Source organism: Sphaeramia orbicularis, chromosome 9, assembly GCF_902148855.1.
Source record: "Sphaeramia orbicularis chromosome 9, fSphaOr1.1, whole genome shotgun sequence".
Taxonomy (NCBI): Eukaryota; Metazoa; Chordata; class Actinopteri; order Kurtiformes; family Apogonidae; genus Sphaeramia; species Sphaeramia orbicularis.
In genome coordinates, this window is record NC_043965.1 from 3,587,895 (window position 1) to 3,603,264 (window position 15,370).

Sequence of the window (15,370 nt, forward strand, 5' to 3'; positions counted from 1 at the left end):
CAAGCACATACTCACAGCAGCTTTAATGAACCTGAAACAGATGCAGATTCACAGGAGAAGTAATATTTCAGGAGTTAAAGAGATGTATTGGTGACGAAAGTGAATGAAAATACATGAGCCGTATCAAGAATCATTCAGCTTTTTGAAGGATTGTACAATATCTTCACAAACAAAGTACTTGGTTTGGATTCCTGTATTATCTGGATGACTGAGTGGAATCCAATGGAGGCTTTGTCCCTTTAAGGATAAATAAATCGTATTAAATCTGTTCATATTGGACCCTTACAGTGAACATATTGTGGTATGTGTACTTTGGTGTAACTTCATATTTCATCTTGCAGTAAATAGAGCTTTAACTATCAGATGCTCAATGGTAGCACTCTGTATTTCTAAATAAAAATGCTGAAATAAAAATGATGCAAAAAGTAGCTTATGTGGAGTACAGCCGACTGTAGCATGCACATTAAAAGTGTTGTAATTTATACTGAAAAAGTGATTTTATCTGCAGCTTTGAACTGTTCCATCGCTAAAATGTATTATATATTCAGTGAAAGCTGAATGTAGGGATTTTATCCCTGAATATTTTCACTCATCTGGTATCTAATGGCTGATTTCAGGTGGATTTCTTCTACTTTACTAACCGAAAAAACTAAATACACTCACTTGTTAACCTGTCATACAGTAGGTAGTGAAGATTGGAGTCAGAGTCCATGTTCGTACAATCATTTGCAACCAGAGAGCACAAAATTATTCTTTATAAGATGGAAATATTCCGTGCAAAGACTGAGTTTATTACCGTGGTACATTCAAAGACTCAGACCTGACCGAAGATACTGTTGTATAATTCTGCTAATAGTGAAAAATATAAGAACCATTAAACATTTTATGTCACATCCACACCTTCATCTCCTTTAGAGTCAATTATTGCTGTGGTTTTCCAACCGGACTTCCCCCAAAAATGTATAAAACCACTGCAGCTCAGTCAGAATGTCGAGACAAAAGTCCAAACTAAACACACCGCAGGTAGAAATCAAATGGAGAAATGTTTCAATACAGGTTGACTCATTTCTTAACTCTGTAACTAAATCTGTATTCTTATTGCATTCTAATTCTAGTATTCATTTGAATATAGTGCTATTCAATTAATTTGTTCTCTTCTCTAATAATCCGGTGTAGTTTTTAGTTTTATATTTTTAATATTTTAATGTTACTTTGCTTTTGCGTCACTCTGGATACTCATTTTATTAATTTTATTCACAATAAACTTATCTTGCTTTGCTTTAAGATTTCTTAGATGAGTTTTTCTGACATTAACTTGCAGAGTTGTGTTCTGTTTCGCACTTACTGTGTGTGAAAAATGGAAATGGTAATGAATACAGGCTTAAAATGAAAGATACAAATGTATCCTATTTACTTAGAATTTCATTATACAGTAAAGAAAAGGTTGTTAGGACATGGAAAGACAGAAGATAATGAACATTTACCCTTAGAAAACATTTTTTTATTAATTTTAAGCACAATAAACTTAACTTTTCTTGCCTTTCTTTTTTCCAGTAAAGCTCAAGATTTACTAGATGAGTTTTTTTCCGATATTAAAGGACAATATTATGCTCTGTTTAAGTTTTGTTATGTGTGTGTAAAAAAGGGAATTAAACTTGTTTGCAGTGAAAAAAAAAGGCTCAAATTAAAAGTTCAAATGTAGCCTGTTTATTCATTATTTTAGTACACAGTTATAAAAAGATATTTGGGATAGAGAAAGACAGAAGATAATGAACATTTACCCTTAGAAAACATTTTTTATTAATCTTAAGCACAATAAACTTAACTTTTCTTGCCTTTCTTTTTTCCAGTAAAGCTCAAGATTTACTAGATGAGTTTTTTTCTGATATTAAAGGACAATGTTATGCTCTGTATAAGTTTTGTTGTGTGTGTAAAAAAGGGAATTAAACTTGTTTGCAGTGAAAAAAAAAGGCTCAAATTAAAAGTTCAAATGTAGCCTGTTTATTCATTATTTTAGTACACAGTTATAAAAAGATATTTGGGATAGAGAAAGACAGAAGATAATGAACATTTACCCTTAGGAAACATTTTTTTATTCATCTTAAGCACAATAAACTTAAATTTTCTTATCTTTCTTTTTTCCAGTGAAGCTCAAGATTTCTCATGAGTTTTTTCCGATATTAACAGGCAATATTATGCTCTGTTTAAGTTTTGTTCTGTGTGTGTAAAAAAGGGAATTGAACTTGTTTACAGTGAGCAAAAGACTTAAATTAAAAGTTCAAATGTAGCCTGTTCCTTCATCATTTTAGTACACAGTTATAAAAAGATATTTGGGATAGGGAAAGACAGAAGATAATGAACATTTACCCTTAGGAAACATTTTTTATTCATCTTAAGCACAATAAACTTACATTTTCTTGCCTTTCTTTTTTCCAGTGAAGCTCAAGTTTTACTTGATGAGTTTTTTCCAATATTAAAGGACAATATTATGCTCTGTTTAAGTTTTGTTCTGTGTGTGTAAAAAAGGGAATCTGACTTGTTTACATTGAGCAAAAGCTTCAGTTAAAAATTTAAAACGTAGCCTGTTTATTTATTATTTTAATACACAGCTATAAAAAGATATTTGGGATAAGGAAAAACGGAATATAATAAATAATGACCCAGTAATGAACATTAAAACCATACTACATCCCTAGCATTTAGTAACGGTAAATCACACTGAGAGTACTGAGAATTCCGAGCTGTTGGGCTGCACTTGAAAGCGGCCTAACTTTTCTGCTGTGTAGTAAAAGTTTGGCTAATAGCACAGATTTGTTTAATCCTCTCGGTTCTTCTCCGCTGACAGGTGTGGTTTTTATTATTACCGAAGATGTGAGTGAGCTCCGGTGAGTCAAAAAGTGATGAAGAAAGCTCTTGGCTCATGACGGAGAGCCGGTGATTTCCTCTATTTCATGTATGGGTGAAACTTGGAAGAACTTTTTGTCATGTAGTGGATGTAGCTGCTCAGTCTGAGGGATGCGCGCGACGACTACTACATCCGCCAACAAAAACATCAAACTTCACTGAAGACTTTTCATTTTTATGTTTTTTTTTTCCAACTCATAACACATTCGAATCCTCTGGAAGACATGCCCGAGAAGCTGACTCGTTCCTTGGCCGCGGAGGGTGAACCTTGTCCCGGGACGGCTCGGTGGACTTCAGCGGCAGTTGCGGTGCTCCTCCTCGGCTTGCTAGCTTCGTCCTGCCGGGCAGAGGAGGCGTCCTGTCACGGAGCTTACGACCTCTACTTTGTTTTAGACAGGTAAGAAACAAGGAAAAAAGGTCTATTTCAGCCTCCTTTGGGGTTTTATTAAAGTACAAGATAGAAACAAGTGACAACTAACTTAACTGATGAACTGTTATTGTCTGTGGTGGGATTAAACTAAGCTAATATTAAGCTAATTTGCATCTAGCTAACTACACATCTGCTCCATTAGCCTTTATTTTTAACAGGTGTGACACTGTTTTCTGTCACATACACAGATATGTATTTGCTCATATATGGCCTTGACACATGTTTTTCTTCATTTTGAGACGTGACATTCAAAATTGTTAAGACTGCTGACACCAGAGTGCACCACCAACTGCAGCTCAGTCAGAATGTTGAGACAAAAGTCTAAACTAAACACGGAGCTTACGACCTCTACTTTGTTTTAGACAGGTAAGAAATAGAAAAAAGATCTATTTAGGGCTCATCTTAGGTTTTATTAAAGTGTAAGATAGAAACAAGTGACAACTATCTTAACTATTGAACTGTTATTGTCTGTGGTGGGATTAAACTCAATCACAAGTGATTGCTCCTGGAGGATTCTGTTGGGTTTCTGTAAACTTGATTTGATTTGATAAAGCACTTTGTGACCCTGTCTGTGAAAAGTGCTCTATAAATAAAATGTACTTACTTACTTACTTACTTAAACTAAGTTAATATTTAGCTAATTTGCATCTAGCTAACTACACATCTGCTCCATTAGCCTTTATTTTCAACAGGTGTGACACCGTTTTCTGTCACATACACAGATATGTAGATGCTCATATATGGCCTTGGCACATGTTTTCCTTCATTTTGAGACGTGACATTCAAAATTTTTAAGACTGCTGACACCAGACTAGACACACTGACCAAAAAATGGCTCCATCTTCATCAGAAAATGCATCAGTACACTGTGAAAACTGTATAGAAAGTGTTGTCAACCAGATCAGATGCTCAGTGGTAGTACTCTGTATTAAAAATAATGAAATAAAAATGATGCAAAAAAATAGCTTATGTGGAGTACAGCTGACTGTAGCATGCACATTAAAAGTGTTGTAATTTATACTGATGATTGTATCTGCAGCTTTGAGCTGTTCCTCCACTAAAATGTACTATATATTCAGTGAAAGCTGAATGTAGGGATTTTATGCATGAATATTTTCACTTATCTTGCATCTAATAGATGATTTGACGGGGATGCCTTCTACTTTACTAACCGAATAACCAAAATACACTCACTTGTTAACCTGTCATACAGTAGGTAGTGAAGACTGGAGTCAGAGTCGATGCTCATACAATCATTTGCAATCAGAGAACACAAAATTCTTCTTTATAGAATGGAAATATTCAATGCAAAGACTAAGTTTATAACCGTGGTGCATTCAAAGACTCAGACCTGACCTAAGATACTGTTGTATAATTCTGCTAATAATGAAAAATATAAGAACAATAAAACATTTTATGTCACATCCACACCTTCATCTCCTTTAGAGTCAGGTATTGCTGTGGTTTTCTAACTGGACTTCCCCCAAAAAGTATGAAACAACTGCAGCTCAGTCAGAATGTTGAGACAAAAGTCTAACTAAACACGGAGCTTACGACCTCTACTTTGTTTTAGACAGGTAAGAAACAGAAAAAAGGTCTATTTAAGGCTCCTCTTAGGTTTTATTAAAGTACAAGATAGAAACAAGTGACAGCTATCTTAACTATTGAACTGTTATTGTCTGTGGTGGGATTAAACTAATCTAATATTAAGCTAATTTGCATCTAGCTAACTACACATCTGCTCCATTAGCCTTTATTTTTAACAGGTGTGACACTGTTTTCTGTCACATACACAGATATGTAGTTGCTCATATATGGCCTTGGCACATGTTTTCCTTCATTTTGAGACGTGACATTCACCCTTTCATGCATACTGGTCACTACAGTGGACAGTTATTCTCCAACTGTTCTCTTGTATATTTATGGGTTTTGTTGTTTTAGTTCCGTATCAGCCAACACAGAGGACACTTATGCACCATCTCATACACTGCAATTCATACCATTACTCTTAACTTTGCTGTTCTTGATAAACCTGATCTGCAGTAATATGTCTAAGTGTAAATCAAGTTTTTTTTTCATATCTCTATGAAGTGAGTAATAACTAGTATTAGAGTATGTTCAAATGTGAGCATTAGCAGCATTAAAAATGTTTGTATTTCATAGTTTTCACACAGTATATTACTTTCTGATGATGGGGTTTTAAACACATGCTTCTTTGCTTAAAATTAAACGCATGGTGCCCATCTGAGTGGAAGTTTTTGTAATAGGTTCATAAAAAAATTTCAATTGCATTGTTTTTTTCATGCCGAAAGAGGAATAAAAACACTCAAGAAAAGAATATTGACGAAGGTTCTCAAAATTCATGGATGAAAAGGTTAAAAATTTCTACTACTACTGACATCAGAGTAGACACACTGAGAAACAAATAGGTCTGTCTTCATCAAAAAATGCACCAAATACACTGTGAAATCTGTATAGAAAGTGTTGTCAGCCTAATATGCTTCAAGAAGTCATTGTATAGTAACATTTTTCTGAGTGTAATTAATGTGTTTGATTCATTTTGCTGCAAAATTCACCTTCACAAGACCCAGTGGTACTTTTGTGGTAGTCCCCAAATGATTTTTTCCTCTACATTTAACCTTTCTGAAGTGATTTATTACCATTTATTGTAATATTATCCTTTGTGTTTTCCCTTTTTTGTTTAATGAAAAGCTGGTATTTTCCTGTATTTCATTTACTGTAGGTGTTAGCCTAATAACAGCTCAGAGTAAAGCTGAGGGTTATTATATCAGAAACAGAGAAAAACTGCAGAAAAAGTGACTCTTTGTACAAAATATCAATAACTGAACATATAAACAATTGACTCCATCCATTGTCATTGATCCGACTCCATGAGTTTTACTGGTGAATCAGTGTTGTAGAAGATAATGGTGTTTCCACGGTAACTACGCAGCCTCTGAACAACCAAATGGGTCATATCTGATGACCATGAAAAGATGAATAACTGTATTTTACACTATTTATTTACATGAATTGATAGAATTAGTGGATCATCAGCTATTTATCTTGTTATATCAGTAAATGATTTTGTTCACTGGTGGATGTTTGGGTCTTTATGGCTTAGAGTAAGATGTGACATCAAACATTTCCAAAACTACTGACTCCCAAGTATTAAGATTTGAGACAAATATGTTGATCTTCATCGAAAAATATATCATTACTGTGTGAAAATACTATAGAGCAGGGGTGTCCAATCCTGGTCCTTGAGAGCTGCTATCCTGCATGTTTTAGATATTTCCCTCTTCCAGCTCACCTGACGGTTGTTATCAGGTTTCTGCAGAGCTTGATGGTAGGCTTATCATTTGAATCAGGTGTGTTGGAAGAGGGACACATCTAAAACATGCAGGATAGTAGATCTCATGGACCAGGATTGGACACCCCTGCTACAGAGAGAATTCTGAGCCCAATATGACTGAAGTACTCACTTTGCAGTAACTGTTTTCCCTGTTATATTTGGCGTTTTTGATTCATTTTGCTGTAGAATTCATGTTTTTATTTTAATTTTAGACATTGAACCTAAATTTCTAAGACTACTGACTCCAGCGTATTGAGGTTTGGCAACAAATATGTCTGTTGTCATTAAAAAATGTACTAATACTTTTTGTAAATACTGTAGAGAGTATTCTTATCCAAATATACTTACAGTAGTCACTGTGCAGTAACATTTTTTACTATTATATCTGCTGTTTTGGATTCATTATACTGCAACATCCATGCGCAAGTTGCATTTTATCGCTGCACATGTCTTTGGTTCAGGTCATTTTGGTGGTAAAAGATATTTGCAGGGTTGCATGAGAAGACAGTACATGGATTCAACAAAACTACTATTAAGTATTTGTTATATCGTGCCCTGCATTAACGTATTACCCAGGTATTTCTAATGCGTAACAGGAACACAAACTGTGTTCAAACAAAACAACTATTAAGAAGTAAAAGTATTAATAGCAAAATGAAGAAAATACACAAGTTAAAAGTTCTCCTCTGTAAAAATATTGCAGTTAACTCGAAGATTTAGTGGTGTTCCCCAAGTCTGTCATGGTTCCACCTCCATTAATCATATCCTGTTTCAGAGCTGCACACATGAATCCTATTCCAAAATAATATGATATGATACAATATACTCTATTGTTCCTCTGTCAGTAGTGGTGCATAGATATTGTACATAGCAATGTAAACAATGTATGAAACCATGAAGGAATAAAAACTAACCAGTAAATAACATGGAATTGTAATGCACAAACACCATATTACAAAAGCAACATGCAATTCTATCATTACAAAAGGCAATGCAAAGTTCTAGTGTCTCTTTCAGGTTCGTTTGCTTGAGTTGAGAGAAAAATAGATGTTTCATAGTGAAGAGTGATGTGTAAATTGTTGATTACTGAATAAAATAGTCACAAATTTAAATGACAATATTGTCCATAAGAAACAGAATAAATAAAAACATATAATCTACAAAAATAGTCCATTATGAGCCAAATTGTGCAGCCAAATTCTATAAGATCATAAGAAGACACTTATTCCCTCAGTTTATTGCAAATATTAAAAATCCCCATTGAAAAGAAGTGAAAGCTGTGGAGTGGAAGTAGAGGAGTGAAAAGGACAACTTTACTTCTGTAACAGAGTAAAGACACTTAAGTAAATTATCTTGCACTTGAGTTAAAGAACTTGCTAACATTCCACCGCTGTCAACAGGTGAGAAGAACATGTCCTGTTCCAACATGAAGCTTTGTCTGTAAAGAAAGTACATTCTTAGTTGTTTTGAGGGGGGGTTTAACTGGTCTGGACTGGTCCTGACCATAACTACAGACAACACCTCATGAGTGGTCTCATCCAGGAGGACGATGGTTTCATTCATAGGACACTAGAGCATCAAATCCAATCAGTATCAGTAATAAACCATAGAATATCAGTCAGAGAATATCAGCATATGTTGACCCAACACCTTATCCCTTTAATTTTTACTGTTTGTTGGTGAATTTGAGTAAATCTCTGCAACCTGCATCCAAAATACATATGAGAGCCTGAAACCAGATGAGTGGAGTCTGTTAGAGCTGCAAGTAAAGGTCCATGGTTTTGTATAACACCTTCAGAAATCACTTAATATAGGGTCACACATGTCACTGTTCTTGTAACAGGATTTCTCAGCTTCATTAATGGATCTGCTGGTGGTTAGAATCAGAATCAGAATACTTTATTAAATCCGTGAGGAAATCGTATGTTACAGTCAGGTATAACTTAAAGTTGCAGGAAAAGAAGAGCAATGAGCTCACATGTTCAATATAAACTTTACTGTAAACTGCTGATGTGCACAAACCGAACAAACAGAGCTGCATGAGGCTGATGTCTATGCAATGTGTAACATCTGTACATTTATTTTACTTTTACTTTCACCAGTTCTCATTTACAATGACAAACTGGCCAAGAGGCAGCATAACAGACATAAAACAGTAAAAAATGAACAAAGACGCAAGTTAAAAAGTTACATAATGAGCTGTAATAATGCTAAAAGAGAGTATTATTTACAATATTTACAATGATATATTTGTAAAAGGAGTAGTTATTAACAGTAAGAACATAAAAACAGATCAGTTTACAACGTGTTGCACTAATGCTAAAAGGAATTCCCAAGTGGCATATATGAAATAACATGTATGATGTATAAAATAACAGGTACAATATATAAAATAACATGTATGATATATAAAATAACATGTACGATATGGAAAATAACAGGTACAATATATAAAATAACAGGTATGATATATAAAATAACATGTACGACATGTAAAATAACAGTTACAATATATAAAATAACAGGTATTATATATAAAATAACAGGTACAATATATAAAATAACATGTATGATATATAAAATAACATATATGATATGTAAAATAACAGGTACAATATATAAAATAACGTACGATATGTAAAATAACAAGTACAATATATAAAATAACAGGTATGACATATAAAATAACAGGTACAATATATAAAATAACATGTACGATATGTAAAATAACAGGTACAATATAGAAAATGACATGTACGATATGTAAAATAACAGGTATGAGATATAAAGTAACAGGTACAATATCTAAAATACCAGGTAGAATATATAGTAAACAGTCACAAAGGACATTACGACATCCAGAGGGAATAAATGATGTTGAGTCCAGGTTAGTTTTACTCCCAGAAACAGAAAAAAACTCTTTCCTGAGCAGAAGACGCCAGGATGCATGCTGCTTTGTGGAGGATTTGTTGGTTGCACAGATACTTCAGATCTCTCAGTTTCACTCAGATGATCTTAGAACAGATTTAACAACGTAATTTATGCTATTTCTGTCTTTCACTGTGAGGCTGTGAAACCTGCAGAAGAAAGAGAAAACTCAGCGGACTCGATAAGAAGCGAAAGGGACGTCCACCTTTCTCATGTTTATTCACTTTCCAAGTTGGAGTCAATATGTTTTGTAGGTGTGTGAACATTAGAAGCTTCCGGATTGTTTTCTTAGCAGGGATTTGACATTGTTTAGGTTTAATTAATTCAGATCATTTCAATCCAGGGCTGCCACACTCATTACATAATCACATTATCACAGTTAGTTCATGTAATAGTGATAATTGGCTCCATTTACCTGTATAAAACATTTGATGAAACTAGATTACAGAGGCAGAACCTGCAACTGATGGATTTAAGGTCATTCTTTATTGACAACAGCCGCAAAACAAGATGTCACACAAAGACTGCATGTTAAAGCGACTAAAACAGAACACTTTATTGCAGAAAGATGCAAAATTATAGCAATAAATGGGCTGAAATAAACTCAACAAACTTGCTATCTGTAAAATACTGTAACAACACTAATAAACGGGCCATTTCACACAAATATTAACTGAGAGGGAAAGTTTTGACAGCACTGTTAATGAGTTTTAATGACATGATCTGCACAGTCTTTCTAAAAAGAGGATTATTTCAAGAATGAGGATATAATGAGATCACTCAACTCTGTATCAATATGTATTTATATTTTTTTTCTCTGCGCATAAACATGGAAAAACTAGAGCAGATAATCAACGACACTCCAAAAATAGCAAAACAACTCCACTGGGATTGAACTGCAACGGTTACATCTGAAGTTATTTAGTTGGTTATGATGCTCTACACTTTGGCCCAATCCCAGTTCACCCCTTGGCCCCTCCCCCAGGGCTAAGGCAGAGGGCTGTTTGACCCTCGAAACAGAGGTTTTTTCAGGACAACACTACAAAGGGAGGGGTAGGAGGAATTTCCCATAATTCTGTTCGAATCATTGGCAAGATGGAGGTAAACACAGTAAAAAAGTGCAGCAGTGTGATGAAAGAAACACACATGTACGCATTTTCTTTGGAAGCAACTTAATTGTTTGATCGATCATTTAACCTCCTAAAACCCAGGAAATGTCAGCAAAGTGCAAGCTTTTTCTTTTTTTATTAAATAAGTGCCTATATTGGAAACATCATGATGCAACAGTTTTTTCAGATGCACTTTTTTAAATTTTTATGGAATGTCCTTTGTGGTGGACAGTTTTTTTTTTTTTTTTTTCACATAAAGTTGTGAAACTCTTGTCCACAAATGTGGACAGAAAAGTCATAGCTGGGTCTTAGGAGGTTAATGCAGTTGCAATGTGTTATAGATCACATTTCTGTGGTTTATAGTTGATAGACACAAAAAGATGACCAAAGCCCATGGAACAGAGATGGTTACAGCTGCTGATGACATGATGAATACTTTCGGAAACAAAGTTGTCACATCTGTTTATAGCAGGGGTGTAAGAAAATATTGGTTTTGCAATATATCACGATATTTCACTTCATGATACAGAATTGATATTAAAAAGGACTGTATCAATATTTTTAAGTTTTCATTCAAGTGCAGACATGGCGTAGATTCATTTTTGTTTTTTGTTTTTCAAGCTCTTTTATTTCTATATTCATGTGGGTATTTTGCTCTGTTGTTTGTATACTACAAAAGTAGTTTTGTGATATTGCGGGCCATACAAGTAGTTTTTTGAAATTGATAACGGTTATTTCAAGCATCCTAAAAGCACTTTTGACTGTCTGAAAGAGGCAATTTTAAAAAATTTTTTTTTATTGGGAATGCCCAAAAATAATGTTCTGATGTTGGACAATTCAGGGACTGAACACTATGCCTTCTTTTCACAAAAGAATACGAATATTTAAGTAGGATCTTAAACTGTAATGTCTGTAAAACTTTATTTATTTATTTATTTATTTATTTGTTTGTGTGATTTTTGTAATGGTATAGCCACATGTTCAAACTTTATTTATCCAAATGCTGTACTATAAGTTTTTCTACCAAGTAATCTTTAAAAAAAATAGACAGAACAAAAAATATCACATTGTTAACAGTATTGTGATATATTGTGATATATCGTATTGTGATCCTAGTATTATGATTTGTGTTGTATTGCCTAGGGATGTAACGATATGAAAATTTCATATCACGGTTATTGTGACCAAAATTATCACGGTTATCATTGTTATCGTGGTATTGTTGAAATGTGCTCAAAATGTTCAAAAAGTACTAATACACACACTGAAATAATTGAACCAAGTTGTATTTTGAAAAAAAAAACAAATAAAATAACGGCACAATGTACTTTCTCTGGCGGAAATATTCAAATATTAACATGAAAACATCAAACATACAAATGTGCATTAAAGATGGAACCTTATGGACATAACAGATATCTGCATTAGTGGTGGGAACGGATAAGATTTGATCGATATCAATGCGATTGTCCATTCTGCTTACCAATCCAATTCCTTATCAATTCTCCTATCGATTCCTGAGTGTTATTTTGAGTGGGAAAAACAGTAGTTGGACACGTCATAGTGGAGTTTGTTTGACCATTTTCATATCAAGTTTTCTAAGTGCGGTAACTGAACACGGTTATCATGCTAATTAGAATTTAAACGGTAATACTAACCATTGGAAATTTTACTGCGGTTTATCGATATACTGGTAATCGTTACATCCATAATATTGCCAAATTTTTGGCGATACACACCCCTAGTTTATAGTGGCATCAATGACTGCTGATGATGTAACAGGTCGTGAAGGGTCATTTCATTTCCTAGGGGAATGTTTCAACCCCTACCCCTTTTCAGCTCTGTTTCAAGGGGTAGTGCCAAGTGCAAGGGCCAAGGGGGAGGAGTAAGGGGTGAATTGGGACCTGTGATTTAACATTAATTTATCTCAGGCACTTCTAATAATCCATTTAATGGTAGGAAATCCATGATACTGCGGAGGGTCGAAGTTGATATAATGGTGAAAATAGCATTTATATAGCGGCTAAAATGTGCTTAGAGGTCTTATTTCTGTCTTTGTGCGTAAGAAATCAATGTAAGTGAATCCCCAAAGGAACTTTGTGTTGGTAAATGCAAGTTCTGCAAATTTACAGGATTTCAGTTCTGTTCAACATGTTGATGGTCATATGAACTATGTTTTCAGCTCAAAAATGTCCAATTTCATCACAGTTAATGCTATATTTTCATGTCACAAATGGCCAAGTTATATTTGAACTGAATTTACCTGAAAAACAAATATTCTATTCTTTTAGATTCCCCAATTTTTCTTACTAGATTCTATCCTACATATCACGTTTTATTTTTACAGGTTGCAATATGGAGCATCGTGCTGATCCATCCTGCTTTATGTTACGCCAATACATACATTAAGAATGTCGCATGTCACTTTTTAAATCAACAGTTTTCTAATAATAAGCATTTTTATAAAGAAATAACAATTCTATATTGTTATTTACTCTTTAGTCTGATGATAAACTATACAATAAATAATTCTGATCCTAGTTTTTGCACAGGGATCATTAGTGTAAACGGTGACATGGCTGCAGAGCATCAGTATGATGGGATCCACAACAACCATGTCACATCCGTCCACTGACACATTTAGTGTTTTTGTGTCAGCTGGGATTGTTTTAGATCCACAGTACTAACATTTATGAATAAGAGGAGAATTAGCAATAGTAAGTCTATAAGTTTATTACTAATAAAGTACTGGTACTGACCAGATCGTCATGGGTAATGTCACGTCCGTCCACCAGCAAAAGTTTTCACATACACGTGCTATTCCAAATCCAATATTTCTGAAAATAGAGCTTCCACTGTCAAATAATATCAGTAGTCTGTGCACAAATGGATTAGCATTATTTCAACACAGTTCTATGCATTTATGACAACTTTTTTTTTTTTTTTTTTGACAAAAGTGGCCACTCATTTGACCCCGTAAGTAAATTTTAGTCGATTAGATATATTTATGTTCAACACAGGGTCAGTTCAGGTTATGATATGATGAAAGGAACAACACAGAGGATTTCCTGTGTTGCAACACTTGTTCTGTTATTGTTATTGTGTTGTACTGCAGTTCAAGCCTTCCCTCATTCTCCAGTCAGAGAAAAGTATGAAAACACAGCAGTAAATGTAAAATCCAGCTCAAATGTGGGCAGTTTGTGGGCAGACCGCATGGAAAAACACCTGCACGTGAACGCATGAATCATGAAGAACCTGCCTGGAGTTCTTTTTTGGTTCTTTGAGCGTCTGACTGATAACTGAGACCTTTTCCTGTTTGGCTTTGGGTCATGTGATGATCTGTGGTCACATAGATGAACCTCATGCAGCTGTGCAACTTCAACCACGACCACAACATGACCAGAGTTGTACATTTGGTCTATAAAACTGCTGTTTTCAGAGAGAGAGGTACTGATCACAGCGTGCTTTGGCTTATATTATCCTTCACTTGAATAGGACGTACTGTCAGTGGGAGGGAGCGACAGAAAATAAAGACTTTACAAAAAGGTAACAACAAAATGTGCAGAAAAGTCATCTGTATTATGTGGAGATATAAGAGTAAGTTTCCATCTTTAACCCAGAAAAACCAAGACTATTTTTTACAGTTGCTCTTGACATTTAACCATTACCAAGTGATTTTTTTTTTTCAGTTCTTGTTTTATTAGGATTTTCCATGGTTCACATGTTTATTCACATAACAATTCACGATTCTCATCCATTCATCTGAAAATTACAACTGAATCACCCAACGATACATTTGTGACTCCACAGACAATGCAGATAAAGATGATTGGTCCTCCCTTAACAATACAAAAGATGTAATGTATACAATAAAAAATTAAGAACTAAACTCCAGAGAACAGGAATGATGGCATTCCCAAGTGATTTACCATCATTTATTATAATATTATCCTTTTAATTCTGTATGTTTTAGTGAAAATCAGGTATTGTCCTGTATTTAATTCACTGATCATGTAGATGTTCATTTAAACTCCGAGTGAATTCAAAGGTTATTATATCAAATCAGAGAAAACTGAAGAAAAAGTGGCTTTTCCTACAGTTTTTCCACGGTAACTATGGCGCCTCTGAACGTTCCAATATGTCATATCTGATGACCATGAAAAGATGACAAACTGTATTTTACCCTAATTATTTACATATATTGATAGGATTAGTGGATTGACAGGTATTAAACAGTTTAGACCATTAGATGGTTTTGGTTTTTGAGGGTTAACAGAATAAATACAGGGTTCTAGATGTTATAAAACAATGAACTCTCCTCCTTTTTAAAGTATTTTACTCATTTTTTTCCTCACTTTAGAATGATTTGTTCACTTTTATGACATATTTCAAGGTTTTTTGGTTCATTTTCCCCTTATTTTTCAAGTATTTTGCTCATTTTATTGTCATTTTACAAGTTTTTGTACATTTTATCCTATGAATAATTGAGGTAAAACTGCATTTTACCTCAATTCTTTACATGTATTGATAGAATTAGGGGATCAGCAGGTATTGAACAGTTTAGATCAGTAGATGGTTTTGGTCAATGGTGGATGTTTGGGTCTTTATGGGTAAAAAGTTTAACCCTTGAAGACCTAAAACTGT

At 34.2% G+C, this 15,370-nt stretch overlaps 1 protein-coding gene across 1 annotated transcript in view; it reads left to right on the forward strand.

Moving 5' to 3' along the window:
* Window positions 1-2,782: 2,782 nt before the first annotated feature.
* Window positions 2,783-15,370, forward strand: part of antxr2a (ANTXR cell adhesion molecule 2a) — a 107,993-nt gene continuing 95,405 nt past the window's right edge. The window contains exon 1 of the mRNA XM_030143193.1: window positions 2,783-3,301. Within this exon, the coding sequence (XP_029999053.1) occupies window positions 3,129-3,301 (173 nt within the window). The 5' untranslated portion in view covers window positions 2,783-3,128. The remainder of the gene's footprint in view (window positions 3,302-15,370) is intronic.